This window comes from Streptopelia decaocto (genome assembly GCF_964273445.1).
Source record: "Streptopelia decaocto genome assembly, chromosome: 11".
In the NCBI taxonomy this organism is placed as follows: domain Eukaryota; kingdom Metazoa; phylum Chordata; class Aves; order Columbiformes; family Columbidae; genus Streptopelia; species Streptopelia decaocto.
This window is the reverse complement of record NC_138666.1, coordinates 12,223,268-12,235,777: the sequence shown is the minus strand read 5'-3', so window position 1 is coordinate 12,235,777 and position 12,510 is coordinate 12,223,268. Positions and strand designations below refer to the sequence as shown.

General features: G+C 43.7%; 1 protein-coding gene across 16 annotated transcripts in view; it reads left to right on the top strand.

Moving 5' to 3' along the window:
- Positions 1–12,510, top strand: part of CTCF (CCCTC-binding factor) — a 33,251-nt gene continuing 20,741 nt past the window's right edge. For 3 of the 16 annotated variants that reach the window (XM_082062424.1, XM_082062417.1, XM_082062410.1), the window contains exons 1-3: positions 7,106–7,123; positions 8,359–8,471; positions 11,749–11,843. In XM_082062424.1, coding sequence (XP_081918550.1) covers positions 11,790–11,843 — 54 coding nt within the window. In that variant the 5' untranslated portion in view covers positions 7,106–7,123; positions 8,359–8,471; positions 11,749–11,789. The other 13 variants (XM_082062409.1, XM_082062408.1, XM_082062415.1 and 10 more) reach the window with 11 other exon arrangements.

Below are 12,510 nucleotides of genomic sequence, written 5' to 3'. Positions count from 1 at the left end.
GGCGGGGCGCGGCGGCTCCGCGGGGCCCGTGGGCGGCGCGGGGCGGCGGCGGGGCCCGGCGGCCGGAGCGAGCTCGGCGGGGTGCGGGCACAGGTAAGCGGCGGCGGGGGGTTTGCAGTCGCTTTCTCCGGCCTCTAGGTGTCACGATGGGGCTCCGGTTCGGCTGGGGCCCCGCAGCGGCCGCCGCCGGGGAAGCAGGGGGCTTTGTCTCCCTCTATCGTCCCCAGCGCGGCCGGCGCCTGGCCTGCCACCGCCGCCATTCCCCACAGCGCGGCGCTGGGCTGCGGGCCCGCCCGGGCCTCGCTTCCCACCGTCCCCGCCCGGGCCGCCGCCGGCCGGCCGGCCCCGACTCCATTTTCTTTTCCTTTGTCTCCTCCGCCGCGCCACCGGCGCTGATTACCGCCCCCTCCTCCCCGCCACGCGAGCGGCCGGCACCCCCCCCTTCCCTTCCCCTCCCGTCCCTTCCTCCTCCCCTCCCCCGCCCTCCCCGCCCCGCCGGGCCCGCTCCGCTCCCCACCCGCCGCTTCCCCCACCCCGCCACCCCCTCCGCCCTCCCGCCGGCTCCGCGCGAACCTCAGCGGGGCTCGGCCCGGCGCCCTCCACCCGCGGCTTCCCTCGCCGTCCGCTCGGCTCCCGCCCGCGGGGCGGCGGCGGCGGCTGCGTGTCCCGCTCCTGCCGGCCGCCGCCTCGCTGCGCTGGCGTGTGCTGCGGAGTGAGAGGCGCTGCGAGGCGCAGAGCGGGACTCGAGCTCCCTCTGCAAGGCAGGCTGAGCAGCGCCATGCAGCACCGGGACGCGGGCACGGCTGGGGGGCGCCCGCTCTCGCCGCGCTGCCCGGCCGCCAACCCCCCGCACCCCCCGCCTCGCTCAGCGCGGACGGCGGGGACCGCGGGCGTCCCCCCGCACCTCCCCTCTGCCCAGCCCTTCCCCTCCACCGGGGCCGCCACCGACCCGGCGACAAGTTGTGTCACTTGTTTCGACTCGGCCTGGGCTGCGGGCCCGCCGGCGCTCGGTGCGGGGCGGCCGCTCTCCGCAGCCCGGCGCTCGCTCGGGGATGGGCCTCAAAGCTCGTCCCAAACCGCGGGTTGATTCCCTCTCTTGCCTGGGTTTGTTCAGCCAGAGTGAGGGGCGGGGGGGGGGGAAGCACAAAACCCCATTCTTTCTGTGATGCAGAGGAGGAAATCGCACATGCTCCGTGTCCAAACAGTTTGCGTTTTGTTCTCTACGTCAACTTGAAATTTCTCCGGTAAATGTGTTTGTACGGTGTCTGATTTGGCCTTGTCTTAGTTTCGTGAAACGCCTTCGTTGCAGGGGTTTTGGCACGTTGTATGCATCCTTTTCTGGTCCGTGTAATCCTCAGGACTTGCCTACTGGTGAGAACGAGCTCCCTTTCCTGTTTGTGACTTCCTTTTTTTCCCCCAGTCTTTTCCCCCTTAAATAAACGCGTGGCTGTTCCTCACGTCTTGCCAGATACTGAATCCTGGTAATAAACTCCAGAGGTGTTATTAGAAGTATCTGAAATACTGTTTACCACTTCCATTATATGCATTTTTTGTTTCAGTGCAGGAAGTATGTAAATATTTTTCAAGTTCTCCAGTTTATTCTGCTTGTGCAGAGCCTGTTGAATTTGCAGGAGTCTGTTGGGTATAAGAAATAGCTCCATATTGTATTCAAGCTGTAGTTGTTACTTAAGCTATACCTAGCATTTTGCTTTACTAGGGAAGACATCATTAGGACTGAAGAAAGGAGTAATTTGAGCATAAAGGCAAAGCAATGCTTAATTTTTTTTTTTTTTTTTAGGTTGATTTCTTTTTCTGAACTTCAGTTTTGCTTTTTTGGATATATAGGGCTAGCTCAATTTGAATGTCCCCTGTACTTGTAGTATACATGAAAGGTATTGGGATGCACAGAATGGCTTCATAAACACTCTTGAAACTTCATGGGATATTTTTGAGGGTTAATGTCTAGCAAAAGGTGCAAAATTTTAGTTCCTATAGCTTCAAGTGACCCTGCAGCTGAAATAATACAGCAGGTGTCCAGTTTGGACAGAGCTGGGGGAGCTGTCACTACAGCGTTAAGGTTGCTGGCAGCTTGTGTCTGCAGCGTTACTGAGGGAAGGAGCTATTTCAAGAACTGCTTTTCGCATTAGCAGGCTGTATCTGGAATATGAACTGCAGCTAATTCGTGTGGATCGTTACCAGCTCTTGTGACTGCAGGTTGACACCCGCCTGAGACCACTGCTGTTGTCTTGAAAATACCAGAAGCTGACTCACATTATTATTGTGTGTATTCAGCATTTACCCAAAAAGTAGAATAATATGTGATTACTAACTTAAGAATTTCTGTCTAGAACCTATTCCAGAACTTAATTTCATCTCTTCCCCTTAGTACTTCATGTCCAAGAACTGCTTTTCTAAGGGAGGTTTTTAGAAGTCAGTTGTTGAGCACAATGGGGCTCGTCTGCTCTTTGAGAAGAGCCAGCCTGTTCCTTGCTCTTATCCCTCCTAGTTTGGCAGATGCCTCATCACTCGTAACAGTGAGCACTGTTGAGCTCTGACCTCTTGAGAGCTCTTCCTGCTCTGTCTAAACAGTTTTCTCGTATGCCAGCTATTTCAGATGGATTATCTGCATAAAAACTCCCTGATTTACTCATTCTGGCAACTCTTGCTTCTCTTACCTCTTCTTTACCAGAGTGGGAATGCTTGAGCATTAGGATCACAAATATTGCTTCTTTCTGTGCTTGTACGTGCTCTAGAAATACCTGTAACAAGGAACAGCCACGGCTGCTACCTGTACACGTGAAGGCACACGCTGACTGAACTTCTGGTGTTCAGCTTTCACAGTGGAGCTGAGAGAAACCAAAGCCTTAACTGGGTCGCTGTTTTGTTTGTGTTAACTTACTGAACTTCACTGATTTGTTTGCTTAACTTTAAACCACTGTTCATCCATTTGGCTCTAGTTCAGATGCCCAGTTCAGTCTCTGTTGTACAAAACCTTGAAATGTCAATACAATATCAAGCTCTACTGCTCTGCAGTGCTATGTGGTCTTAGAGACAAGCACAGATTCAAGAAATTTCCTTTTTCGTTGTTCAAAGGGTACATTTACTGCTCATAAAAGTGGTTCAGAACATGGCTTTATTTTTTTACATTTTTTGCTGAAACTTAGGAAGAATCTTTGTCCTATACTGACTGTAACTTAAGATTTTTATTTATTTTTTTTACTGCAGGATATTTGAATTTAATTTAAAATGCTCTGTTCTGCTTCTGTCCTGCTTCTTTCCAATAATCCATCATGCTTTGGGAGTTAAATGAGATATGCTTATTCTAGACATATTTTAATATGACAACTAAATAGTAGCTGCTTGCCCGAGTGATCTCGCTGTTTTCTGATAAACAAAAATAACCTTGAAGAGTAGAATAAATGTCAGGTGGATAGGAAGTTTTATTTTTCAGGTCGTGTGAACATTCAGGTAACTGTACACTAAACAATTCAATTTTGGCATCTAATATAAATTAAGGTGAAGTTCCCCTCATTTAGTATTACAAAGACTTGAAAACTATCAAGTCTTAATGTCTTTTCAATATGGTTTTTAACAGGTGAAATACAGAAGTAGTAGAGACAGCTCTCGAACTGTGCAGTTAACGTTGCTTAGAGAAGATCTGGGATAGAATGAAGAATTCCTGAAGAATTGTTCTTTAACTGACCCTACAGATGAAGTTGAGAGTCATAGATTTTACAGTTGCAAGGTAAAGGTTTGTTTTTAGAGATCCTTCAGTTCCAGCCTTCCCATGTTTTACTGTCAGCTACCTGAGGATTTTGGTTTGCTGTATGGAGCTGATATGGAGAGGCAAGGCCAGGTATGTTGAAAAGCATTTACAAGCAGTGCAGCGACCAGGTAGGATGTGCTGGCCAGGTAACTCAGGGGAAGCTGCTGTACTGATAGCAGGGCAGCAAGCTGTGCTGCAGGGTATTTTCTTTGCACCCTCTAGTTCAGGTGATATGCCCAGATACATATTTTGTCAGTCAGCTATTGGCATCATCTTATTTTTCTGTCATAGCAACAAACTCATTAAGTTTCTAGAGCTTCATGGGTTTCACTGAAAAGCTTCACTCAAATGTAAAGACACTGTGAACTAAGTTCAGCTTATACTGAAAAATCTTATTTTACCTCTCTTCTTTTTTCCCCAGAATCTAACAGTTTCTGTTGACATCATTGTACTTGTCAAATTCTAACAAAACAGAAGCCAAATCACAGATTGTTTGGAGCATGAACTATACCTTTGTCTGTATTAATATGCATCATGATTAGAAGCTTGTATGTGTCTCATACATCAGCAGGTAAAGTAGCTGTCTGTAGAGGAGGAAGTAACTTGGTCCAATTGTAGAAATAATATTACTTGCCTTAATTGGAATGTCAAAGTAATCCTTACCCCCTCTTTCAGATGTTTAGAATTAAGTTGCTATTCTGAAAGCTTCTGAAATTTCTCTATTTTTTTAAGGCAAAAAGGTAAAAAAAACACAAGACAAAACATAAACAAAAAATACCCCAGAAAACCCACCACGAAAGTACACTGGGGAGGTGAGTGAGGCGTCTGCCTTGACCAATGTTTTTTTTTCCACTTCTAACACTGGACTATCCCTAGCTGTACTATTGGAAGGACTGTTGTGTAGTTGATGCACTTTGGAACACTAGGGAAATTCCAGGAGGTTGGAAAGGTGCTGGTGTGTTAAAAGGAGATGGAGTGGATGACTGGCAGTTCATAATGTTGTGCTGCGCAGAGCTGCCTGAGCCACCTGAGGTATTTGATCGGCACTGCATGATGTTAATACGTATATAGTTTACATGTACTACCAGCTTTCACATTTGTTCTTAGTACAGGTTTTAGTTAACAAGGAGAGGAAAAAAAAGTATGTAATTCATCCTAGTAAATAAAGCTTGAATGAAATAATAGCTCATTAAATGTATTATTTGACTTTGTTAAAGGTATCTGTATATATTGAGGGCCTTACAGAATATAAAAATTAATACTGAATACCAGTAAGTGCCATTCAGTTCAGGATACCTCAGGAATAGTCTGGGTGTGTACAAGACTGAACGGTTTCCACGGATGTTCAGAAAAACTGGTAATTGCTTGTCACAGTTTGTTTTCATTACTGATTTCCTTGGTGCACAATGTCTGTTGATCTAAATCTTTGCATGATAAAACTGTGGTTCATGGAAAGGCAAATAGCACTAAGGCAGCCACCATGATTGCCAGGTGAAGTAGATCCAGTCAGATTCGTGTGCTAAGGCTGCTGTATGCGAAGCTGTACACCGGGGAACAAGGTGATTCAGCTGAATGTAAATCAAGGCATGTGGTCTCCTAGAAAGCACTGGCTGAGCTGCATTTTGGAGTCAGAGGGGCTAAACAGAGTTTCCAAGGTGATGCTGTGACAAAGAAGCTAGTGTAGTTTTCAGATGCATTAATGGAATAAGTAGAGATACATTCTTGCCCATGTGGGGTGGGCTGAAGTCATTACCAAAATATTGTGTATTTTTCTGGCATCAGCACTTAGGGAAAAAAAAAGTGCCAGAATTACTGTCTGCAAGGGAGATTAATCTCCAGTTTGATGGAGAGCTAAGAAGTAATGCCATGCAGTGAAGTGTTCAGAGTTTACTGTGCAGCTGCTTGACAAAACTGAGAGGTGACTTGATTAGTCCACAGGCATCTCTGGCAAGTAGTACTGCATATTAGTGAGCTTTTTTTTAATCTTGCAGACAAACACAATGAGAATTTGTAGCCAGATAAGTTTAAATTAAAAGAAAGTTTTTTGCAGTGAAGGTGATTAACCATTGGATTATGATATGAAGAGCAGTTGTGTATTTCTTAATGTCTTTGAATCAAGATTGTGGAAAAAAGTCACAATTCAGCCAGCTACAAGGTGCTGAACTTTTGTTTAGTGTATGTAGAGAACTGTAATTCATAAGAGATAAGACTCAGTGATCAAATGAGAAGTGATCATGTGAAAGAAAAAAGACGGGGAGAAGCTTTCACCACCTTCCATCTTTTTGAGCAGAGATAGATTTAGGACTTTTCCTTTAGAAATCTAGAACATGATCAAGGCAGTAAAATCTTCTGAACAGGAGAAAGTAAGCAGGTATTGATATATGTTGGAGGTGTGGAAGCGTATCAAAATAGAGCCCCATATATTTACTCCGAAAAAAAAAGTCCTTATCTGTGGCTACAGTATTAGTGAGCTGTTTGTAGGATAAATGTTACTCCCTTGCTGCTGGCTCCTGTTCAGCTTGCTATCTCCCAGGTAGCTGTAGGACCTTGTCAGCAGCGCTGCTGTCCTGCCAGTCAGTCCCAGTGCTCAGTGAGGGTGAAGCAAGGTGACTTTTATGGAATCAACTTCAGAAAATACAGTTTAGTAAAAGTGTTATTTATTTTATGTGTTATAAAATTATTTAATTGTATTTTATTTACTGCATTTATATGAACCGAGTGAAATTATTTTACATGCAGTGATCGTTTTAAAGTGGATGCTGAATAAAATACTGAATTAATCAGGAATGAAACTAGAGAGATTGAAGCTGCAGAAGAAGGAGCAAACAACGCTTAGTAATTACGTGCTATGATAATGCATCATGTGTGGAGACTTGACACAATTGTTTTGACACTTTCCGAGCTCTCCAGAAAGTTAGTGAGTAGCCTGATGGTGGACTAAGCATCTCCAGGTAGAGATTGCTGAAAGCTTTAAGTATTTTTCATGTATTGCATATGTTGAAAAGGTGGGAAGTGGGGAAATGTAAGCTTGAGAACAATCCCAGCTGCAGAGCTAACTTGCATATAATCCGCGTGCTCCTCTGGATGGTGATTTCAACAAAAGCACCTGATGCTTGAGTTTGGCAACTCTGGTTTCTCCTGGCTGTTTGTAAGATGGCAAATAGGGCAGCTCTGCTATTGCCACTTGTGCTTATTGCAGAAATTTGGTCTGTGTCCAGTCTGATTACGGTTCTGTGGTTCCTAGAATTCACACAAGGCCAACTTTGAGGTAGATGCAGTGAGTTTTGTGGTGATCCTGTACCTTGTAGAAGGAAGAACTGGGGGAAATCCACCACAACTGATGGAAAACCTCTTTTGGTAAGAGAGCCTGGAGACAGTGTAGGTTCAGAAGGGGATCAGCGGCTCCGAAGGCTCAGATCCCTGATCCTGTGGCTGGGTGTTGGGATGAGGGTGTTAAACCACAGACGTGACTGACTGCTCTCCCTGCACAATGTTTCCCATTTGAGCTTTTGGAGACAGACTGCTGGACTAGATGGACACTGATCTGTCTTTGCAGGGTATTATTTTAATGTTAGCATTAGAAAAAGGATTTCCACACACACCCCCCGCCTCCCCCAACCTATTGATAAAAGCTATATAAGTGAATTTACAGCTCTTGCTATGTTGGGAATAACTCCAAAGCATTTAGGGAAGTGAAAGCCATGGTTTCCCTGGAAAACTGAGTTGGCTTGTGTTGGGACTGTTGTGACCCCATTGCCTTCCACTCGTGTTCTGGCAATTGCATTGCCAGGTAATGACTTGGTCAGCTGAATTTGCTTCCTCTGTGTTTCCATCCATTCCCTCCCATCCCCACTCCCCACCCCCCAAAAAAAAAGTGGGGGCAACTAATATAAGTGGATGTGGAAAAACTGCAGCTCTGGGTTTGATTTAAGCCTTTGTGGAATCACATCTCAAAATATTTTTGGGTAAGTAGAGGCTTTCTGAAAAGTTGAGACCACAAATACTAATGGCAGCATTTAGATATCTGTGAACTTTTTTTAGTCTTTTGAAATAGAGTGGTAACCTGTGCTATATGTTTAGAATCACTGTCAAGGGAATTGAATTCTCCCATTTTTGTGATGAAAGAAACATCGTTGCTCTGGACTGGCTCCTGGAAGAGCTTTTGGCTACAGTGGAACCAGTAGTGATTTTTGGCGAATTATTTCACCTTCTTGTGTAGTTTCTGTGCCTACTTTTATTTTATTTGTGAAACTGTTTCCTTGCAGCTACCTATAACATCCAGAGATTTAAAATGAAAACTGGAAATGCTGCTGAATTAAAAATGACCCCCTGGTTTGGGTTGTACATACTTGACATAAATGTAACAATACTACATTTTAAAACAGGAGCTTTCTCCTATGTGCTGTTTACAGTGGAGGTGCAATATGAACTTTAGTTTTGCTTTCCCGCTATGTACTGTGAGAGAACCCATTAGAGGTACTTTAGGAGTGTTCAGATAACAGGTTGGAAAAAAATCAATTTTTTAAAGACTGGTAGTTTCAGTCAAAGTTTCAGGTCATTAAAAACTTTTTTCTTTTCTTTTCTTTTTGGAGGATGGAAGAAGTTAGTGTTTTCCAACATTCCTGCTGAGTATATAACTTACTGCCATTTCTGATCTTTGAAGAGAGATTTATCGCTTCCTGTGGCAATACTGAATACTCAAAAGGTACTCATTGATTACTTAATCCTTGCCTACCTTCCATATTAATGCATTCCTCTCCTTCCTGCTCAGGAATGACCACTGTTGACTCCTACCTACTCTGAGCTACTAGAGCATTATATGAGCCCACAGCAGTTTACACTTGGCTCCTGTAGTGTGTGTGGAAATAGTTTTGTCCTGTTGAAGCAGCTGCATCCTCTCCGTGTTCTACCAGTGTTTTGACCTACATGGAGAATAATTTGGCAGCTTCCATGACAGTATGATGGAGGAAACTATCAAATAGTCAGATGTCTGACTTACCTGACATGACATCTGTAATGTTTTTGAGACATCTGCTTTGAGTGGCTTGTGCAGACAAATCCTTAGGGATGTTTTCTCCAGCTCCACCAGATTCAAAGAAGGGAGATAGCATTGAATGTCTTGCTCTGTTATCAGTCTGGCTCTCCCTGCTTCAGATGTACTTGATCCAGTGCAGTTGTTGGTCAGTATGGTGTTTTAATACTTATTTATGTCCCAGAGCTGCATTTTCAAACAGACTGTCCACGTGCTGGCAGCCAGGGAGCCTCTCAGCCACCTCCTGGCACTCAAGATATAGCTTCTTGTTAAGATTCTAGAGAAAAGAGCACACTAGTTTCTATAAAGCCAGATTTTTCTTTTTCATTCACTTGCATTTACTCATTGTCCTGGGTTTTCTCCTGCAAATTAAAAAGAAAAATACATTAGGTCCTTTGCCAGCACTGCTTCCAGCTTCTCTGTAGGAAGTTCGTATAGGAGCCTTGTCCGATGTTGATCTTTGTACAGCCCTTCTTTTACTTCACTGGTTCAATCCTGGGGTCAGTGCAGGGCTGGCTTTCAAGTTAGATGATGATGTTTAGAGTTCTTTTTAGCAAATATTTTAAATAGCTGTAAGATTGGAGTTTCCACATCATCTCTGAGCAACCTGCTGCAATATTTGACCACTCTCGTTATTGCAGCTTGCCTGTTGCATCTTGTCCTTTCACTGTGTACCTCTGATAGTGTGGTTTCATCTTCTCTTTACCCTCCTGTTAGGTAGGTGAAGGCAGCAGCGAGGTCTTCCCTTGGCCTTCTCACAGGTAGCGGTGTCAGTCTGCTCTTGCAGGTCTTGTCCTTTAGAGCCACGTCATCGTTTTCGCAGTCCTCTAATGGGCTCTTTCCACTGTATGTCAGCATACTAAGCTCAAAAATGGACATGTGGAGCACTTAAACTTTCAGCTTATCCCTGTTTTCCTTCAAGCTTATAAAATCTTTCCCATATGTCAAAGATCTGATTGGAATGTAAATTTATGCAAGGTATTTTATGCCAGAAAATATGCTGGTTACTGTAACAGAAGTAGGCTGTCTTCCAGGAAAGGAGGACAGGAGTGGCTTTTCTTCTCCCTGGGACATTACCATGGAGTGGATCAGGACAACTGTGCCTTGCAATTTTGAAATATGCAGTGTTGGGAAGCTTTGCTCCTTATGTTGTACATGAGCAAGCTGATGTTCCTTAAGCAGTGTCTGAGCTGCTTACTTGAAAACTCCAGTGACTTGTTTACTTATGGAGAGTCTGTATAGGCCTTGTGAAAAGAGAACAGCGATGGTTGTGCTTTGTATTAACGTACCATCGGTTGTAATCCACACATATCCCTGTATCCCTGAATTTGTGTTGTCTATAGTGTGGAAAAGAAATACAATTATTATTGGTTTGCTTCTTTTTTGCTCTACTAGGAGATTGGGTGCAATATTTATTCAAAATGGATCCTTCCACTCGTTAAGTCATTTGCCAAGCAGAAGATTTGGTTTTGAAAATTGAAAGAAAACTATTTCTTGATGCAAAATTTCAGGAAAACCCAAGTTAGGATTAAAAAGTAGCAGTAGATAAAAAGATGCTTTCATTCCTTTAGGTGTGCTCAATTGAAGAGTCCTGGTGTGTTTTGCCAGGTGAAGAAACTTCTGAGATAATACAGTTCCAGGCAGGAGGTGTTTGTTGTGCATCAAGTGTCTTCTGAATTTAGAAGTCCTTCACTCTTAAGGCTTTTCTGTGTTAATCTACCAGTCACCTGTAACTGTTTTACATGCCAACCACCGCTGTGTGCAAGCTCTCACCAGCACAGAACCTGGCAAGGATGCAGCTTGTGTCAGCAGTCTTTGTGTGCCCTTAGCACCCTATGTATCCTCTGAGCATCCCCTTCGCTGGTCAGCAAATGCATGTAGCACAGGTGATTTTTACAGAGTAAGCATTAAATAAAAGGAGGTCGATTCCAAATGCTTTTTAGAAAAGCTTACTATCCCTGAGCATCCAGAGCTCCAACAAACTTCTTATCAGTAGTGCTCTGTGAAGCTGATAAACAATTAGAAATAGACTTGCCAAGGAAAAAATGAAGCCAGAACCCAGACTTGAGTGCCTTGTACTAAATAAATGACAGAAGAACCGGTGGGGGGGGGAAGTACTTAAATTCAAAGGGTGTAGAACTAGTGTGAAATTCAACACTCCTTGGACTGCATCACTGAGTGCGGCAATATGTGCCTTGCTTTAGAATTACTCCAGTGGAGTTGCTCACTATTCCCAGGGTTTCTAGGGTATATACACACTGAGGGCTGAACAGGATTACAGATGAGAAATAGTGTGCTGTTGTAAATATTTTAGTTGTGTAAATGTGGATATTTTAAGCCCTTAATTGATTAGGGTAACACTTTGCAAACCTTCAATAAGCTGAGGTTGCTCCTTCTCACAATAATAAGGTTAGAAGCCTGTTAGAGCTGATTTTGTTACTTTATTGATAGTGTTACTACATCAACAGTATGTAACAGGTTATATTTGCTCTAGTTTACATCCCTTTAATAATAAAAACTGCTTTTGTGTTGTGGTTTGGTATTCCAAAGCACAGCAGGAAAAAAGGACATCTGAAGTAGGCATAACCAGATCTAAAATGTCACATTGCACCCTTAATTTGACATGAGACATTACAGAGTTTTAGATTGTAGGAACCATAAATACTAAAGAGTTTGAGAACAGACAGAAGAGTTTGTAAAATGAGTTAATTCTTCCTGGTGAAAAGCATTAAAGCTGATAAAAATATTATTTTGGTGCTGTTTATGATTTAAGTGAAGGGATCCTCAAGCGGTTATCAATGCTGTTCTTAGACGTGTAGGACTACGCATTTTCCATTAAACAAGCATGAAACATTCAAACAGTGCTTTTTTTTTTTTTTCTCCCCCCCCTCTTCTCTTCCCTTTCTCTTTTATGTAGTTTCACTAGTACGACTCATCTGTTCTGTTCCAGAGTGTGTTCTGACATCAAGAGCTGCATGAAGAGTAGCCATCATGAAGAGAACAAATCAGTCCAGGCAGAAGTGCAGAAGCGTCAAGAACATAAATGTAAATTAAGGGGTTTTAAAGTGTGGTATGTGTTCCATGCTGAGGCAGTAGTTTCCTGAACACTTAAAAGTTACCCTGTGCTGGAAGAAACCCTCTTGCCATGCTTTTCTTTTGACTGGCCTGAGTGTTTGGGCACACCAGAGACCTGGTCTGGATGAAAATAAGTATCTTTTTGGCTGGGTGACTCGTGGCCTGGATTAGTTTCCTGACCAGTTAGATGCAGTCTTAGAAATGCTTGTGCTATCGTGAGGGATAGTTTGGGTGATGTGGGTGGGAACAAGCAGGCAGTTTAAAGGCAGGGATGGCTTCTCTGGCAGAGTTAGTGTGTCTGGAAATGAGGCCTTAGTTCTGGTGGAAAGGTTTCTTTTCCTCCAAGGTCAAGTACCTTTGTGGGATTTTTCTTTTTGCTTCTTCTGCTTTAACAGTTGATTGTAATGGCACTTCTAGGGCTTGATGTATGAGAATATTTGGAACATGAGTCCAAGTGAATTAGATACATGTATAAAGTGGGTTAAACTGCTTAAAACTTTAGCATGAGGACCTGTCTAGGGCTCACCTGGGTTTGATTCTGTTTACATTTGTTCTAGGCATTTATTAATTCAGATGAACTTTTCTGCAATCTGTGATTTAGGCTCCAGGAGTTTGTCTTGTCCATCACCCTTCTCCC